General features: G+C 39.3%; 1 protein-coding gene and 1 long non-coding RNA gene across 3 annotated transcripts in view; both read left to right on the top strand.

Annotated features, from left to right (window-relative positions):
• CAMKK1 (calcium/calmodulin dependent protein kinase kinase 1) overlaps positions 1–9,419 on the top strand; it is a 261,847-nt gene extending 252,428 nt beyond the window's left edge. For both annotated transcript variants that reach the window (XM_056556398.1, XM_056556397.1), the window contains one exon: positions 5,656–9,419. In XM_056556398.1, coding sequence (XP_056412373.1) covers positions 5,656–5,728 — 73 coding nt within the window. In that variant the 3' untranslated portion in view covers positions 5,729–9,419. The remainder of the gene's footprint in view (positions 1–5,655) is intronic.
• Positions 9,420–9,585: 166 nt separating this feature from the next.
• Positions 9,586–11,589, top strand: LOC130355765 (uncharacterized). Its single transcript, XR_008888652.1, has 2 exons — positions 9,586–9,804; positions 9,853–11,589. It is a non-coding gene; the product is annotated as an uncharacterized LOC130355765 (long non-coding RNA).
• Positions 11,590–13,046: the final 1,457 nt, after the last annotated feature.

The following is a 13,046-nucleotide window of genomic DNA, read 5'->3' as shown; positions in this document are numbered from 1 at the left end:
CAAAATTGAAAGAGTTATGATTTTTTAAAGGCAAGGAGCAAAAAACGAAAATGCAAAAACGGAAAAACCCTCGGTCCTTAAGGGGTTAAAAAATCTTAATCCTTCCTGTACTTATTAGCTGCTGAATACTACAGTGGAAATTCTTTTCCGTTTGAAACACGAAGCTGTCTGCTGAATTACGAGCACAGTGCTCTCTGCTGACATCTCTGTCCATTTTTAGGAACTGTCCAGGGTAAAAGGAAATCCCCATAGCACAGCAGCTAATAAGTACAGGAAGGATTAAGATTTTTTAATAGAAGTAATTTACAAATCTGTTTAACTTTCTGGCACCAGTTGATTTAAAAAAAAAAGTTTTTCACCGGAATACCCCTTTAAAATGTAATCGATATGATTAATGTACTTATCCATCATAGCCTCTCATAATTGTTGAAGCTCCAAATTGTAGGGCCTCTCCTGTTCAGGATAGAAGAGACCTCTCTGTCTCAATGCCCGAGATTATAATCCACTATGCCCCACCTAGTTGCTTATTCTCCTCCTACTCTTCTCCCATTCCCTGACTCACTCATTCCATTGTGCCAGAACCAAAAACATTTTTGCAACTTCTTTGTATGAAATTAACCCTTCCAGTGCTGCTAACTGTCTACTAACTGGGAAATTTATTTTCCCTTTCCAGAGCACACAGTAAAGGCACATCTGCAGATTTTGAAATTGTTTTCAAATTGTTCTTTACATATATGTAATGAAAATCTGCAACAAATCCATGCCAAAGTCTGCACGATTTTCTTTTGTGGAATTTTCTGTGGAAATGCTGTGGGAAATCTGCAGCATATCCACTGCATGTGACCATGCCCATACAAAACTAAGGATGCACTTTATTTTTCCAAATATTATGTTTTATATATCAGGGCCTAAATAACATTTGGTATGCTCCCTTCTGTGGACAAACACAAAAGATATCATATGTAAACCAACATTAAAAAGTCAAGCAAGAAAAAAGAAGAAATCTTATCAGTACAAAACCTTGTACTTAGACTGTGTTGCAGTTAAACTGTGTTTTGTTGTGTCTTTTTTACTACATCAGACACTCACCAATCTAGATCAAAGAAAACACATAAGATGTGTTTTTGGTGGATATTTGCTAAAGACACACAGACGATTCTAATAATTGTTCAAATGTTGCATGTCTGTTTGTATTTTAGGTCACATATGCAGTTTGTGTTCGGGCTCCATACATGTACTAGTGACAGGAAAGATTGCCTACATACCTATACAAGATCCTACCCTAGCATAGCGGTCTGAGCTGTGCCATAACCGCGCAATGAGTGCACGCCTATAGAGGGCATGCCCTATGGTGAAGGAATAAAATAAGGGAGGGTTGGGAGGGTTCCACAAACGTCACGTGCTCCGCCCCTGTAGGAGAGGGGGAGTTATATACACACGCCCCCACCTGTTCCCAATAAGCCCCAAGTGCAGGGAGCAATAATTACTTCCGCCCCTCTCATAAATGCAGCCCTGCAGGCTTTAAACATAGTTAAAAAAAATTCAAGAAAAAACCAAAAACCCTGCAGTGTGAGATCACAGCCTAACACAGTGATAATAAGAGTAATTAGCAGCCAGACAAATTAAATGCACAAGAGTAGTTTATCAAAAAGTGTGACTACAGCTGTTCATGCACTTGAGAAAGCTGTGTATCAAATACTAGTTTATCCTACCGTTATTCCTCCTTACTGTACTATCTATCCATGTTTGGCTGAGCATGTTTGGCTGTTTTTGGTGGCAGATTAGGAAAGTTAAAAGCCAATACTCCCAGTCTTTTCATCAGATTTTTGCTATCTGAAGAAAGTTGAGACACATGATAAACATGATATGGTTGACTGATAAACTATTGGAGTTGGATGTTTTAAAGGTTTTTTTTTTTTTTTTGCGTGAGCAGAAATTTTTACATAGGCTGGGGATGTAGCAAAACAAAAAATACGCTATATTTACCTACTCCCAATCTTCTGCTGGTCCAGCTGTAGCTCCTATTGATCTCTTTCCAGTCCACTGATGCTTCTGTTTCCTTCCTGCCTCCAAAACAAGAGCTTAATGCAGGTCATGCTGGAAGCTCTTGTCTCAGAAGCAGGAAGAAGACAGTGTCCTTGGGAAACATTTGTCTAAAGTGTACCGGCAAGTTACCTGTACAATTTATATCACTGTTTAACTTTTAACAGACTGTCTTTTGGAAGTATAGTGTTCCGATGTTCCAGCACATGTCTACATTATGCCAAGGACATCTGTCATGACTGCAGAAAAATGTTGCTGAAATTATTGACATTAGGTGGAGATCAAGTCTAGTTTTCCTCACAAAATTAGTTATGAGGTGATAACAGATGTAAAGTGGAGTGTCTTCTACCTTATATAAGTATCCAAGCACTTTATAGGAAAAATGTAAAGATTGTCTAATAAAACAACAAAAATCCACTGAGGTTCACTTGGCCTCACTCTCGAAACACATATAACAGGATAGATCACTTTTCAGTCCTCAAGCCAAGATTCTCTTTCTCATTTTATGTCAAGAATGTGTCACTTGAGGTATGACTACTGAATATAATACTGCAGAAGATGAGTCTATGGTATAGGTAACCTTGAGGAGAAGTTGCTGATTTATTTAAATAGTTTTATGTGTTGTTTTTACTATTAACCCGATAACGACCATGGACGTCTATACTCGTCCAATGGCCGTTACCAGGGTATGACGCGGGCTCCCGACTTGAGCCCACGTCATACCGGCCAGCCCCCAGCTGATTCCTGTAGCTGGGGGCCAGCGTTAATAGCAGACATGCGGCGATCAACCCTTTAGATCGCCGCTGTCAAAGTTGACAGCGGCGTCTAAAGGTGCCTGTATTAAGTCCCTGGTGGTCCAGTGGGGTGTATCGCCCCCCCCCCCCCCCCCCCCGCAGCGCGATCGTGAGGGAGCGATCCACTACTGAGGTAGCCTGAGGGCTTACCTCTCCTGCTGCGGCGGCTCCGGTGCTCTGAATGATAAAGCCTGGCAGGTCCAGGCTTTATCAATCGAGCGTAGAGCACGCAGATCATTGTGGTTTTATGAAACCACAATGATCTGTATGAGGAATCTAATGATTTCTACTAAAAGTCCCCTAAGGGGACTAAAAGTGTAAAAAAATAAAAAGTTTAAAAAAAGTTTAAAAACACACACATTAACCCCTTCCTTATTAAAAGTTTAACTCACCCCCCTTTTCCCAAATTCCATATTAAAAATATGTAACCATAATAAAAATAAACAAATGTGGTATCGCCGCGTGCGTAAATGTCTGAACTATAAAAATATATCATTAATTAAACCACACGTTCAATGGCGTACACGCAAAAAAATTCCAAAGTCCAAAATAGCGTATTTTTGGTCACTTTTCATACCATAAAAAAAAAGAATAAAAAGCGATCAAGAAGTCCAATCAAAATAAAAATGGTACTGATTAAAACTTCAGATCACGGCGCAAAAAATTAGCCCTCAAACCACCCTGTACGTGGAAAAATAAAAAAGTTATATGGGTCAGAAAAGGACAATTTTAAATGTATAAATTTTCCTGTATGTAGTTATGATTTTTTCCAGAAGTACGACGAAATCAAACCTATATAAGTAGGGTATCATTTTAATCGTATGGACCTACAGAATAATGATAAGGTGTCATTTTTACCGAAAAATGTACTGCCTAGAAACAGAAGCCCCCAAAATTTACAAAATGGTGTTTTTTCTTCAATTGTGTCGCACAATGATTTTTTTTTCCGTTTCGCCATAAATGTTTGTGTAAAATGACTGATGTCATTCCAAAGTAGAATTGATGGCGCAAAAAATAAGCCCTCATATGGATTTTTAGGTGCAAAATTGAAAGGGCTATGATTTTTAAAAGGTAAGAAGGAAAAAACGAAAGTGTAAAAACAGAAAAATGCTTGGTCCTTAAGGGGTTAAAATAGTGCGTGATGGGAATGCCCCAAATTAGTCTTGGGATAATTAATGAGGAAATATACTATTTTAAATGTGCTGGGAGTACTACTAGCCTATGCCCGTATTAACCAATATACTGTAGTTCTGTTTCTACAGAGAAGGTATTCTGCATAAGCAAAATGTTGTTTTCTTAGGGTATGTTCACACAGTGGAACGTCCATGAATATACATTAAGTACATATTTTGGGGTGGAATTTATAATTGCTGCAGAAATACTGTGGATTTGTTGCAGATTTATCCTTTCACATGATGTCTCATGAGTAAAATCTACTTCATAAATCAACATGCTGCTGGTTCTAAAAACTTTGTCAGTTTGAATGGGGAGTGGACCGATGGGCAATTATTTTCATGTCTTCCCAGAGATATTCGGTTGAGTTCAAGTCAGGGCTCTGACTGGGCCACTCTGTGATATTTACAAAATTGCTAAGGGTCATTGTCTTGTTGGAAGGTAAATCTTCGGCCCAGTCTGTGGTCCAATGCACTTTCAATCATTTTCTTCCGTGGCCTTCCCTTAACTCTGACCAGTTTCCCTGTCCCAGACACTTAAATATACCCTCACTGCATGATGCTGCCACACTAAACTTCAATGTAGGAATAGCACTGGGCAGGGGCATTGTTACCTCAAAACATGACTCTTAGAATTGAGGCCAAAATGGTTCTTTTTTACCACTCTAGATGGGCTTTCATGTGTCTTTTACTGAGGAGAGACTTCTTTCTGGAACTCCCCAGAAAGCCAAGACTGGTTGAACATTTCAGTAATGGTTGACCTTCTGGAAGTTTTTTCCATATGCACACCCAATCCTTGGAGAACAGGAATAGTGATCATTGGGTTCTTGGTCATCTCTTACCAAGGCCCTTCTCCAGGGCTCGAGTCCTGCAAGAATGCGTGGTAACTTCTTGCACTTTTTCCACAGCATGAAGCCTGTTCCTATTAGCAAGAGCTCTGCATGACCAGCCCTTAAGTGGAAATATTGAGTTCCCACACTTTGTTCCCAGGACTTGACCCCTGCCCTTCTCCCCTAATTACTTAGTTTTTTGGGAGGCCAACTCTAGGAAGAGCCCTGGATATTCCACACTTCCATTTAAGAATTATGTAGGTGACTGTGCTCTTGGGGACATTCAGTGCAGCAGTAATTGTTTAGTACTCTATTTCAGATCTGTGCTTTCACACAATCCTGTTTCCCCTCCATGTGTTTGCTCTGATATACATTGTCAACTGTGAGACCATATATACTGTAGACAGGGGTGTGTGCTTACAAATCCTGTCCAATCACCTGAATTTACCACAGGTGACTCCAACCAAGGTGTAGAAACATCTCAGAGATTATCAAGAGAAGTGGGAGGATCCAGAACTATATTAAAAAAAATTCATGTGTCATAGCAAAGGATCCGAATACTTATGTCCATGTAAAGTTTGAACTTTTTCTTTTTTAATAAATGTGCAAACTAATTCTAAAATTTTCATTATGAGGAATTGGGTGCAGATCGATTGGAAGGAAAAAAATGGGAAAAAGTTGAAAGAAGAGTTAGGAGACTCTCCAAATTCATTGTATGTGTGTGTGTTTATATATACACATATTTTTCTTTTTGAATGGTGTTTTTGTAATTAATTGAAGATAGTGATCTATAATGTCATTATGTCATTTATTCAGAAAGCAAGCAAGTGGAGAAGTGCTGAAAGACACAGAACTGCCAGACGTTGAGGAGGATGATGGAACGTCATGAGAACTTGCATGCCCAGATGAACTTTGCCTGCTGCTATATCCCTGGCTTTTCTTTGTTGCACAAACTTTTACTCTCATGACCATCATGAACCAAAACTTGTGGTTGATCAACAACGCAAACAGCTTTTTGAAGAAAATGTTTACAGTATATCTGAGGAATGAGATTAATAAATAGCGACTGTCTACTTTGTACTGTACCTGCGGCCTATGCACCTTGGAGCAGGTTATCAGCATGCTAGAAAATAGAGACATCCTGAAGCATGATACATTTTGTGCCTCCTGTCTCGGTAGCATCATTAATACTCTATGGGCTAATAGTGTGTCCAATGTATGTGGGCAACAGGTACACTTTTTTGTGTTAAATGTGTCTGTTTTGCATGTATGTGTCAATGTATGTGTACTGTATATATACAGGAAAAACAAAGAACAATGTGCCTCATCTCCATCTTTGCTTCTGCAGGATGCAGTCAGTGTAGCTTGAAGATTGCTTGACCTATGAATGTCTTTATTTATGATTATAAAACCAAAAGATTTTTCTTTCCCTTTGTTTTAGCCACACTCCTTTTACAGTGTTGTAGTTCCAGAGTTCCTGGCTTCTCCACTGCTATAGAATGATATACATATTTTATTAATTTCAACATATATATATGTAAAAAGTACTGTACAGGAACTATTTTGGAAAACCATGTTTGCTGCTGAGTGCAATGATTTTACTCTGTTGTATTGGCTAGAAGGAACTTGCACATTACCTGTCCCAGTGCAGGGAGATATGTTTTTGGTTGTTCTTTGTCAGATTTAATTGTATAGAAATGTTTACTTTTGCTACAAGAAGGGCTATTTCTTCTTTGCACCTGCAGTACATTCATAACTCATAACATTTTGTATGTTACACTGGTCAGCAAGTTATGATTCCCGTCAGGGACCTGCAAAGTTATAGAGTGCAAAGCATCAAAGCAGATCTGGAATCTCGAAAGTTTGGCGCCTGTTTGTAACAACTTATTGTATCTTGAATACACTGCAGCTACCGAATAGAGCATGTGATCAGGGCCAGCTCTGCCTCAGCCGCCTAGAGTGCCCTCTTGATGTGGGGTGCTCTGCCTGCCGCAAGAATACAGTTATACAGTATGCCATCCCAGTAGTAAGATGGGGCGTGGGCCAATGGGTGGAGTCAAGGGGTGGCAAAATAAGCTTTTGCCGAGGGTGGCAAAAATCCTTACACCAGCCCTGAATGTGATAGATATGTTGGTACTTTATACATAAAAAATAAAACTGTCTAGTCTAATGCAGTGCTAATAATTACTAATGGACGAGCTAAAAAACAATAGCAATCCAAAATGTTCTGTAACTTAAATGTTCTCCCGTAGGTGGACCCATATTTCCAAGGTGAGTTCACCTTTTTATAATTTACACATACATTTCACTTACAGTATATCTTTGTTATTTATAAAGAAATGATGAGGAACTGTTAATGTTTTAATATTTTCATATTTGAACTATTGTCATATTTTAGTTTTTTTTTCTGAAAATTGGGGATATTATTCTGGAACGACAATACAGTTTGAAGCTAGTATAAAGAAAGCCAGGCTATTTCCTGGCTACAGACCCTGCAAATGGTTTAGTTGATTTATATATTATGCAAACTGAACATTATAATAGAAATTGGTGCTTTATATGGATCTTAATAAAATTATTCTAACATGTTTCAAGACAACTGTATTATACTTTTTTGAACACATGGCAACTAGAAATTCATTGTGTACATACAGGATGTTATTAAAGCAGATCTCCAGGCTACCCCTTTATAAGACATGTTTGTTTTGCATAATGATTCTTTTAGTTGTGCCCACCTCGTACCCTACACAGGCACCAAATGGGATAATTATTGTGTTGGCAGAGCCCAACAAACAATCATTGAATCATTGAATCATTCATGCGTCCTATGCTCCCATTATTTGTTGTCCACATATCCCCTATTACAGGAGATGTACAGCTGAAGAAGAAGAATTTTTAACCTGCCAACAAAAAAAAGACGTCTGCCCAAAAACGAACATTTGGTCGTTCATTGAATGATTGCTAGTCCTTTTTCACAGGGCCACTGTTTGTCCAATAAATATCCTGTCTAATAGGGTCCCTTATTGCTTGATATTAAGGCTGTATTGACATGTTGCAGTCAGGGTCGGTTTTAGGCTTAGCGTGGCCCTGGGCAAAATTAAAAGTGGGGCCACAAAAGGCATAATAGTGCACTAACCAGAGTTGCACATTTTTGGTCACTTCAAATAACATAAAAAATATCTAAAAAGCAATTGAAAAGTCCCATGAAAACAAAAATGGTACCGATAAAAACTAAAAAAATAACAGCACAATAAATGACCCTCATACATCCCCATATACAGAAAAATAAGAGTTATAGGGATCAGAATAGTACAATTTTAAGCATACTCATTTTTGTACAAAAACAAAAGTAGTAAAAAAATATATATATAAACTGGGTATTGTAACTGTATGGACCTACAAAATAGAGATAATGTGTAGTCTTTACCAAAAGGTGCACTGCGTAGAAACAGATTCCCCCAACTTTTACAAAATGGCGTAATATTGAGGTTCTGAACCAGTGCGTGGTATGACACAGCATGTCTGCTACAATCACCACTACAAGCAGCCACTGCTCTTTGGGGCAGAGGGAACCACCACCATCGCGTCTGATCCGAAGGTGGTGAGGGTAGTGTGATGGAGTTCCATTTGCCCCAGTCAAATTTGTGTCCACTCCTCCCCTCAGGTCTCCAGACATTTCCTAACCGGCTCTTCAATATACATTTCTTGCCTCCACCTCCCTGCTCTGTATTACTGGCTACTGTGTGTGCTGATGCGGCCTCTGATCCTCCCACCTGCCTGACTTCCATCATCCTGCCAGTTTTCTCACTCCCATCATCCTCACACTAAGGCCCCTTACACACTGCCATTGCTACCCATTGAGAACGGCCATTAACACCTCTTCTTGTGACTAGGAGCAATGGGCAACAACGGGTCCCGGCAGCTCCCATTTACTATTATGGGGGCCGCAGGGCACCGTTATTTTTAGATGGGATTAAGGAGAAAGACGGAACAAGCAGTAATTTTTATCCCGCTATTTCACCGGGCTCCCCCGGTGGCCGTCACAGTGTGAAAGAAGCCTAACCACACTCCCATCATCCTCCCACTGTCCCCAAAAACATAGAGACATGTACGTATTTATATCCAAGAGTAAACCTTTATGGCAATTGCATACTAATACACACACACAGATCTTTATTTATTTGGAGAAACATGAGTATAATTGTGTTGATGTAATAATAATTTAATAAATATTTATACATCACTATATGCATTTATATATGCACACACACATATTTACCAGTGTTTTCCAAACATTGTATTGAAAGCATTTGCTGTCCGGCTATGCTGGGAGTTGTAGTTTTGCAACAACTAGAGACACTCTCTAAAACACTTGTATGTAAACACTAATGTACGTATCTCTCTCTCTCTATGTATATATATATTTTTTATTTATAATTATCTATCAGTGTTTTCAAAACTGTGTCACGCCAGCTGCTGCTAAACTGTGAGGGCATGCTGGGAGCTGTAGTTTTACAAAAAGCTTGCAGAACATTGTTTGATGAACACTGAGACACATATCAGTGCAAAATTACAACTCCCAGCATGCCCGGACAGGATATGGATGTCTGGGCATGCTGGGAGTTGTAGTTTTGAAACAGCAGGCAACACACTGTTTGGAAAACACATGAGGAAAATATATATATATATACATATATTATTTTCTGTGTTTCCCAAACAGTGTGTGCCAGCTGTTTAAAATCTACAACTCCCAGCATGCCCAGACATCCATATCCTGTCCGGGCATGCTGGGAGTTGTAATTTTGAAAAATCTAAACACTGTTTTTTAAACCCTGTTCTATATTTTGTGATGCCATATATATTTGCTATTAATAAACTTTAGGAGTCAATTGACACCTAATTGACATGTCCAAGATAGCCGGTGATGTGAAGCTGCGCTGTGGCAGTATAGTGCCCCCACATTAGGTTGGCAGTATAGTTCCCCCACATTAGGTTGTAGTTCCCCCACAGTAGGTTGGCAGTATAGTCCCCCCACATTAGGTTGTAGTTCCTCCACATTAGGCTGGCAGTATAGTTCCCCCACATTAGGCTTGCAGTATTGTTCCCCCCACATTAGGTTGGCAGTACAGTTCCCCCACATTAGGCTGGCAGCTTAGTTCCCCCATAGACATACAGCCTTCTGCCATATACAGTGTATGGCGGGAGGCTGTATGTCTGTGTACTTCCCCACTTCAGTGCTCCGTCCACCAGAGGAGCGGTGGTCGGAGCACTGAAGATGACGTGCCGCTGGTAACTTACCATGCGCACATGCTCGCTGCTCCGCTCCTATGGGCGCACGGGACATCAGTGACATCCCTGCATGCGCTACCTCCTGGCAGCCCCTGCATTTTTAAAGTTAACGTGGGGCCGCAGAAAGGTAACTGGGACATCCTTGAGTCCTAAAAAGACAATTGCCCCGTTGCCCCCCCCCCCCCCCCTGGATCTGACACTGAGCAGCCTGCAGGAGACCTCCTGGGGGATGAGGGCCCTGGGCAATTGCCCGATTTGCCCCACCTTAACGCCAGCCCTGGTTGCAGTTTTGTTGCCGTTGTGTCATCACTGTAAGAATGCGATGGTTTTGGTGCAGTTTTTAAATCCATGGTAAGACTGCAGCAAAACCCTGATGGAACTGTAGCATACAACATATGAACACTGCCTTATAGTTATTCTACCATTGCATTTTCTATTGAGCTAATGGTTGTTTGTGCTTAGTGACAGCAGCCAATCTGAACAAGCGTAGCTGCAGCAGGAAGCATGGGGAAGATGGAGGTACAGCCATTAACACTAATGATAAATGAGATGGATTTCTAGACAGTTGGATGCCCAGTAGACAATGAATCTAAGCTACAGCCCTTGATCACAGACCTATCCTAAATGCGTTCACACATTCAGGTTTTTAATTGTAATAATTGAATACTAAGCCAGGAGTCAGAGAAAAGTCTTTAATATGTGTCATCCATTTATTATCTGTTCCCGACTTTGTATTCAATAGTTGTGTAAAAAACCTATATAAGTAAACTCCACCAACAGTCATCATTCATAAAGATATAACTTTTATTTCAATATGCCCAAAATTTTTATATAAAAACATAAAACACATATGGGGGTGTTTCCTCAGACAGAGGAACAGATAGGTGGTATCTCGGTGGTGAGGCAGTCGAAATATACATTTATATATATGAATAAAATCAAGAGGATGGTGAACACACTCTAATGGAGTACAGCAAAAATCCTGTTGAAAAAACTTATAAACCATTATCCAAGCAGCAATTTATTTGTAATAGTTTTAGCTGAAAACTGGCCCCTGCTGAGTGACTGTTATTTTAGATTATTGGGAAGAGTTAGCAAAACCTGTGCAGAGGAAAAGTGGAGCAGTTGCCTATAGCAACCAATCAGATGGCTTCACTAATTTTTAACGAGGTCTCCTGAAATTAAAGAAGAAATCTAATTGGTTGCTATAGGCAACTGGTCAACTTTTTCTCTGCACAGGTTTTGGTAAATGTTCCCCAGTGAGACTGTTAATGTATGGTGACCACTGTTAATAAGGGCATGGAGTCTGTACATACCTCTCTTATGTAGAAGTACTACTTGTGTTATTTTTTTAACATTGACTAACATTTTTATTGTTTGACATCTCATCACCGTCCTGAAGTATAATAATTGTACCACAGATAATATATTGTGTTATAATAAAGAAGTATATTACTTGCATTGTGTCTATTGTCATATGCCATTTGCACTTCCTATATATATTCATAGGCTGATTATGTGGCCTCCTTTATATATATAGATGTCCTGTAGTTTGAAAGGTTGGCCCTACATGAATAGGACTTTTTTTTCCCCACAGATCTGATTGTGGTGTTGGAAATTTGGAGAACAAGCCAACACATTAAACTCTGTCATGTTCCTCAGATCCTGCTTGAACAATTTTTACAGTGTAACAGAGCACATTATCCTGTTGTAAGATGTCACTGCCATTAGGCAATACAATTACCATAAAGCATTGTTCTTGGTCTACAACCATGTTTTAGTAGGTGGTATATGGCAAGTAAAATTCACATTAATCCCAGGGCCCAACATTTCCATTTGTCCCCAGTATTAACAAATATAAATTTACTAAAATAAAAATGCCACAATAACATAGCTCAAGGTATCAGAAAAATGGCACAACAATATTTTAATAACTAACCAAGAGGAAACTTTATAGCTATCAAATAGCTAATAAATATACTTTAATATGTCTGGTCCGGAAGCGATAAAGGTGGTCTCACACATAGCATTTTTCTGAATAAACACAAATAAAAACACCATGGACGAAGCACTGTTCAGATGTTAGCTGGGAGTCAATCTACATATATATATAAAACTCAACATATGTATGCATGTATTTTCCAGCAAGACTTCCAAATGACTGGAGATATTTTGATAAAAATATGTAGTAGAGTTAAATCAACCCTAACCCACCCCCTTATGCGATGGTGAGGATTTTTTCTCTAAAGTCCCATGCACGTCTATGGGAGTTCTGGTACATCTCGCAATCGCATTACTCTCAGGCTGCAGAGATTGCCCAGGACTTTAAAGCATCCTGCCACTGAACAAACATGTTGGTAAACTATGATTTATTATTAATAATAACTCTTTATATAGCACACACAGACTCCGCAGCACTCAAATTGGTCCCTGTCCCCATTTTGGCTCACAATCTAAACAAACCTACCAGTATGTTATTATTTTTTGGGTTTTTTTTGCATACGGTTTTCTTTTTTTTTTTTTTAAACACACAATCATAAAAAGGAAACATTCAACAAATCCTTATTTAAATTATTCTTCTCCTCCCACCCCCCCCCCCCCCCCCACCCAACTCCTCCACAGGCAGCACAAATCTTTCTTTTAGATAATGGGAAATGGGGGGATATGTCCTATACTATTTCCAGTTCTCTAATAATGTACACTAAAGAAAAAAAATATATCCCCTCCACATACTACTGTTAATCCTAAACCATATACAGCGCATACATTTTAAAGTGACCCATGCCCCAGTTTCCCATAACCTATTACAATTACAATAACGAAGAGAGAAAAAAAAAAAAAAAGAAGGTTTTTCTAATGATTTACCTCACTCCTAATGTATGACTCAAATTTACATAGGAACATATGTTCCTATACCA

Source organism: Hyla sarda, chromosome 2 (genome assembly GCF_029499605.1).
Source record: "Hyla sarda isolate aHylSar1 chromosome 2, aHylSar1.hap1, whole genome shotgun sequence".
NCBI classification, from domain to species: Eukaryota; Metazoa; Chordata; class Amphibia; order Anura; family Hylidae; genus Hyla; species Hyla sarda.
This window is presented reverse-complemented; position numbering and strand designations above follow the sequence as displayed.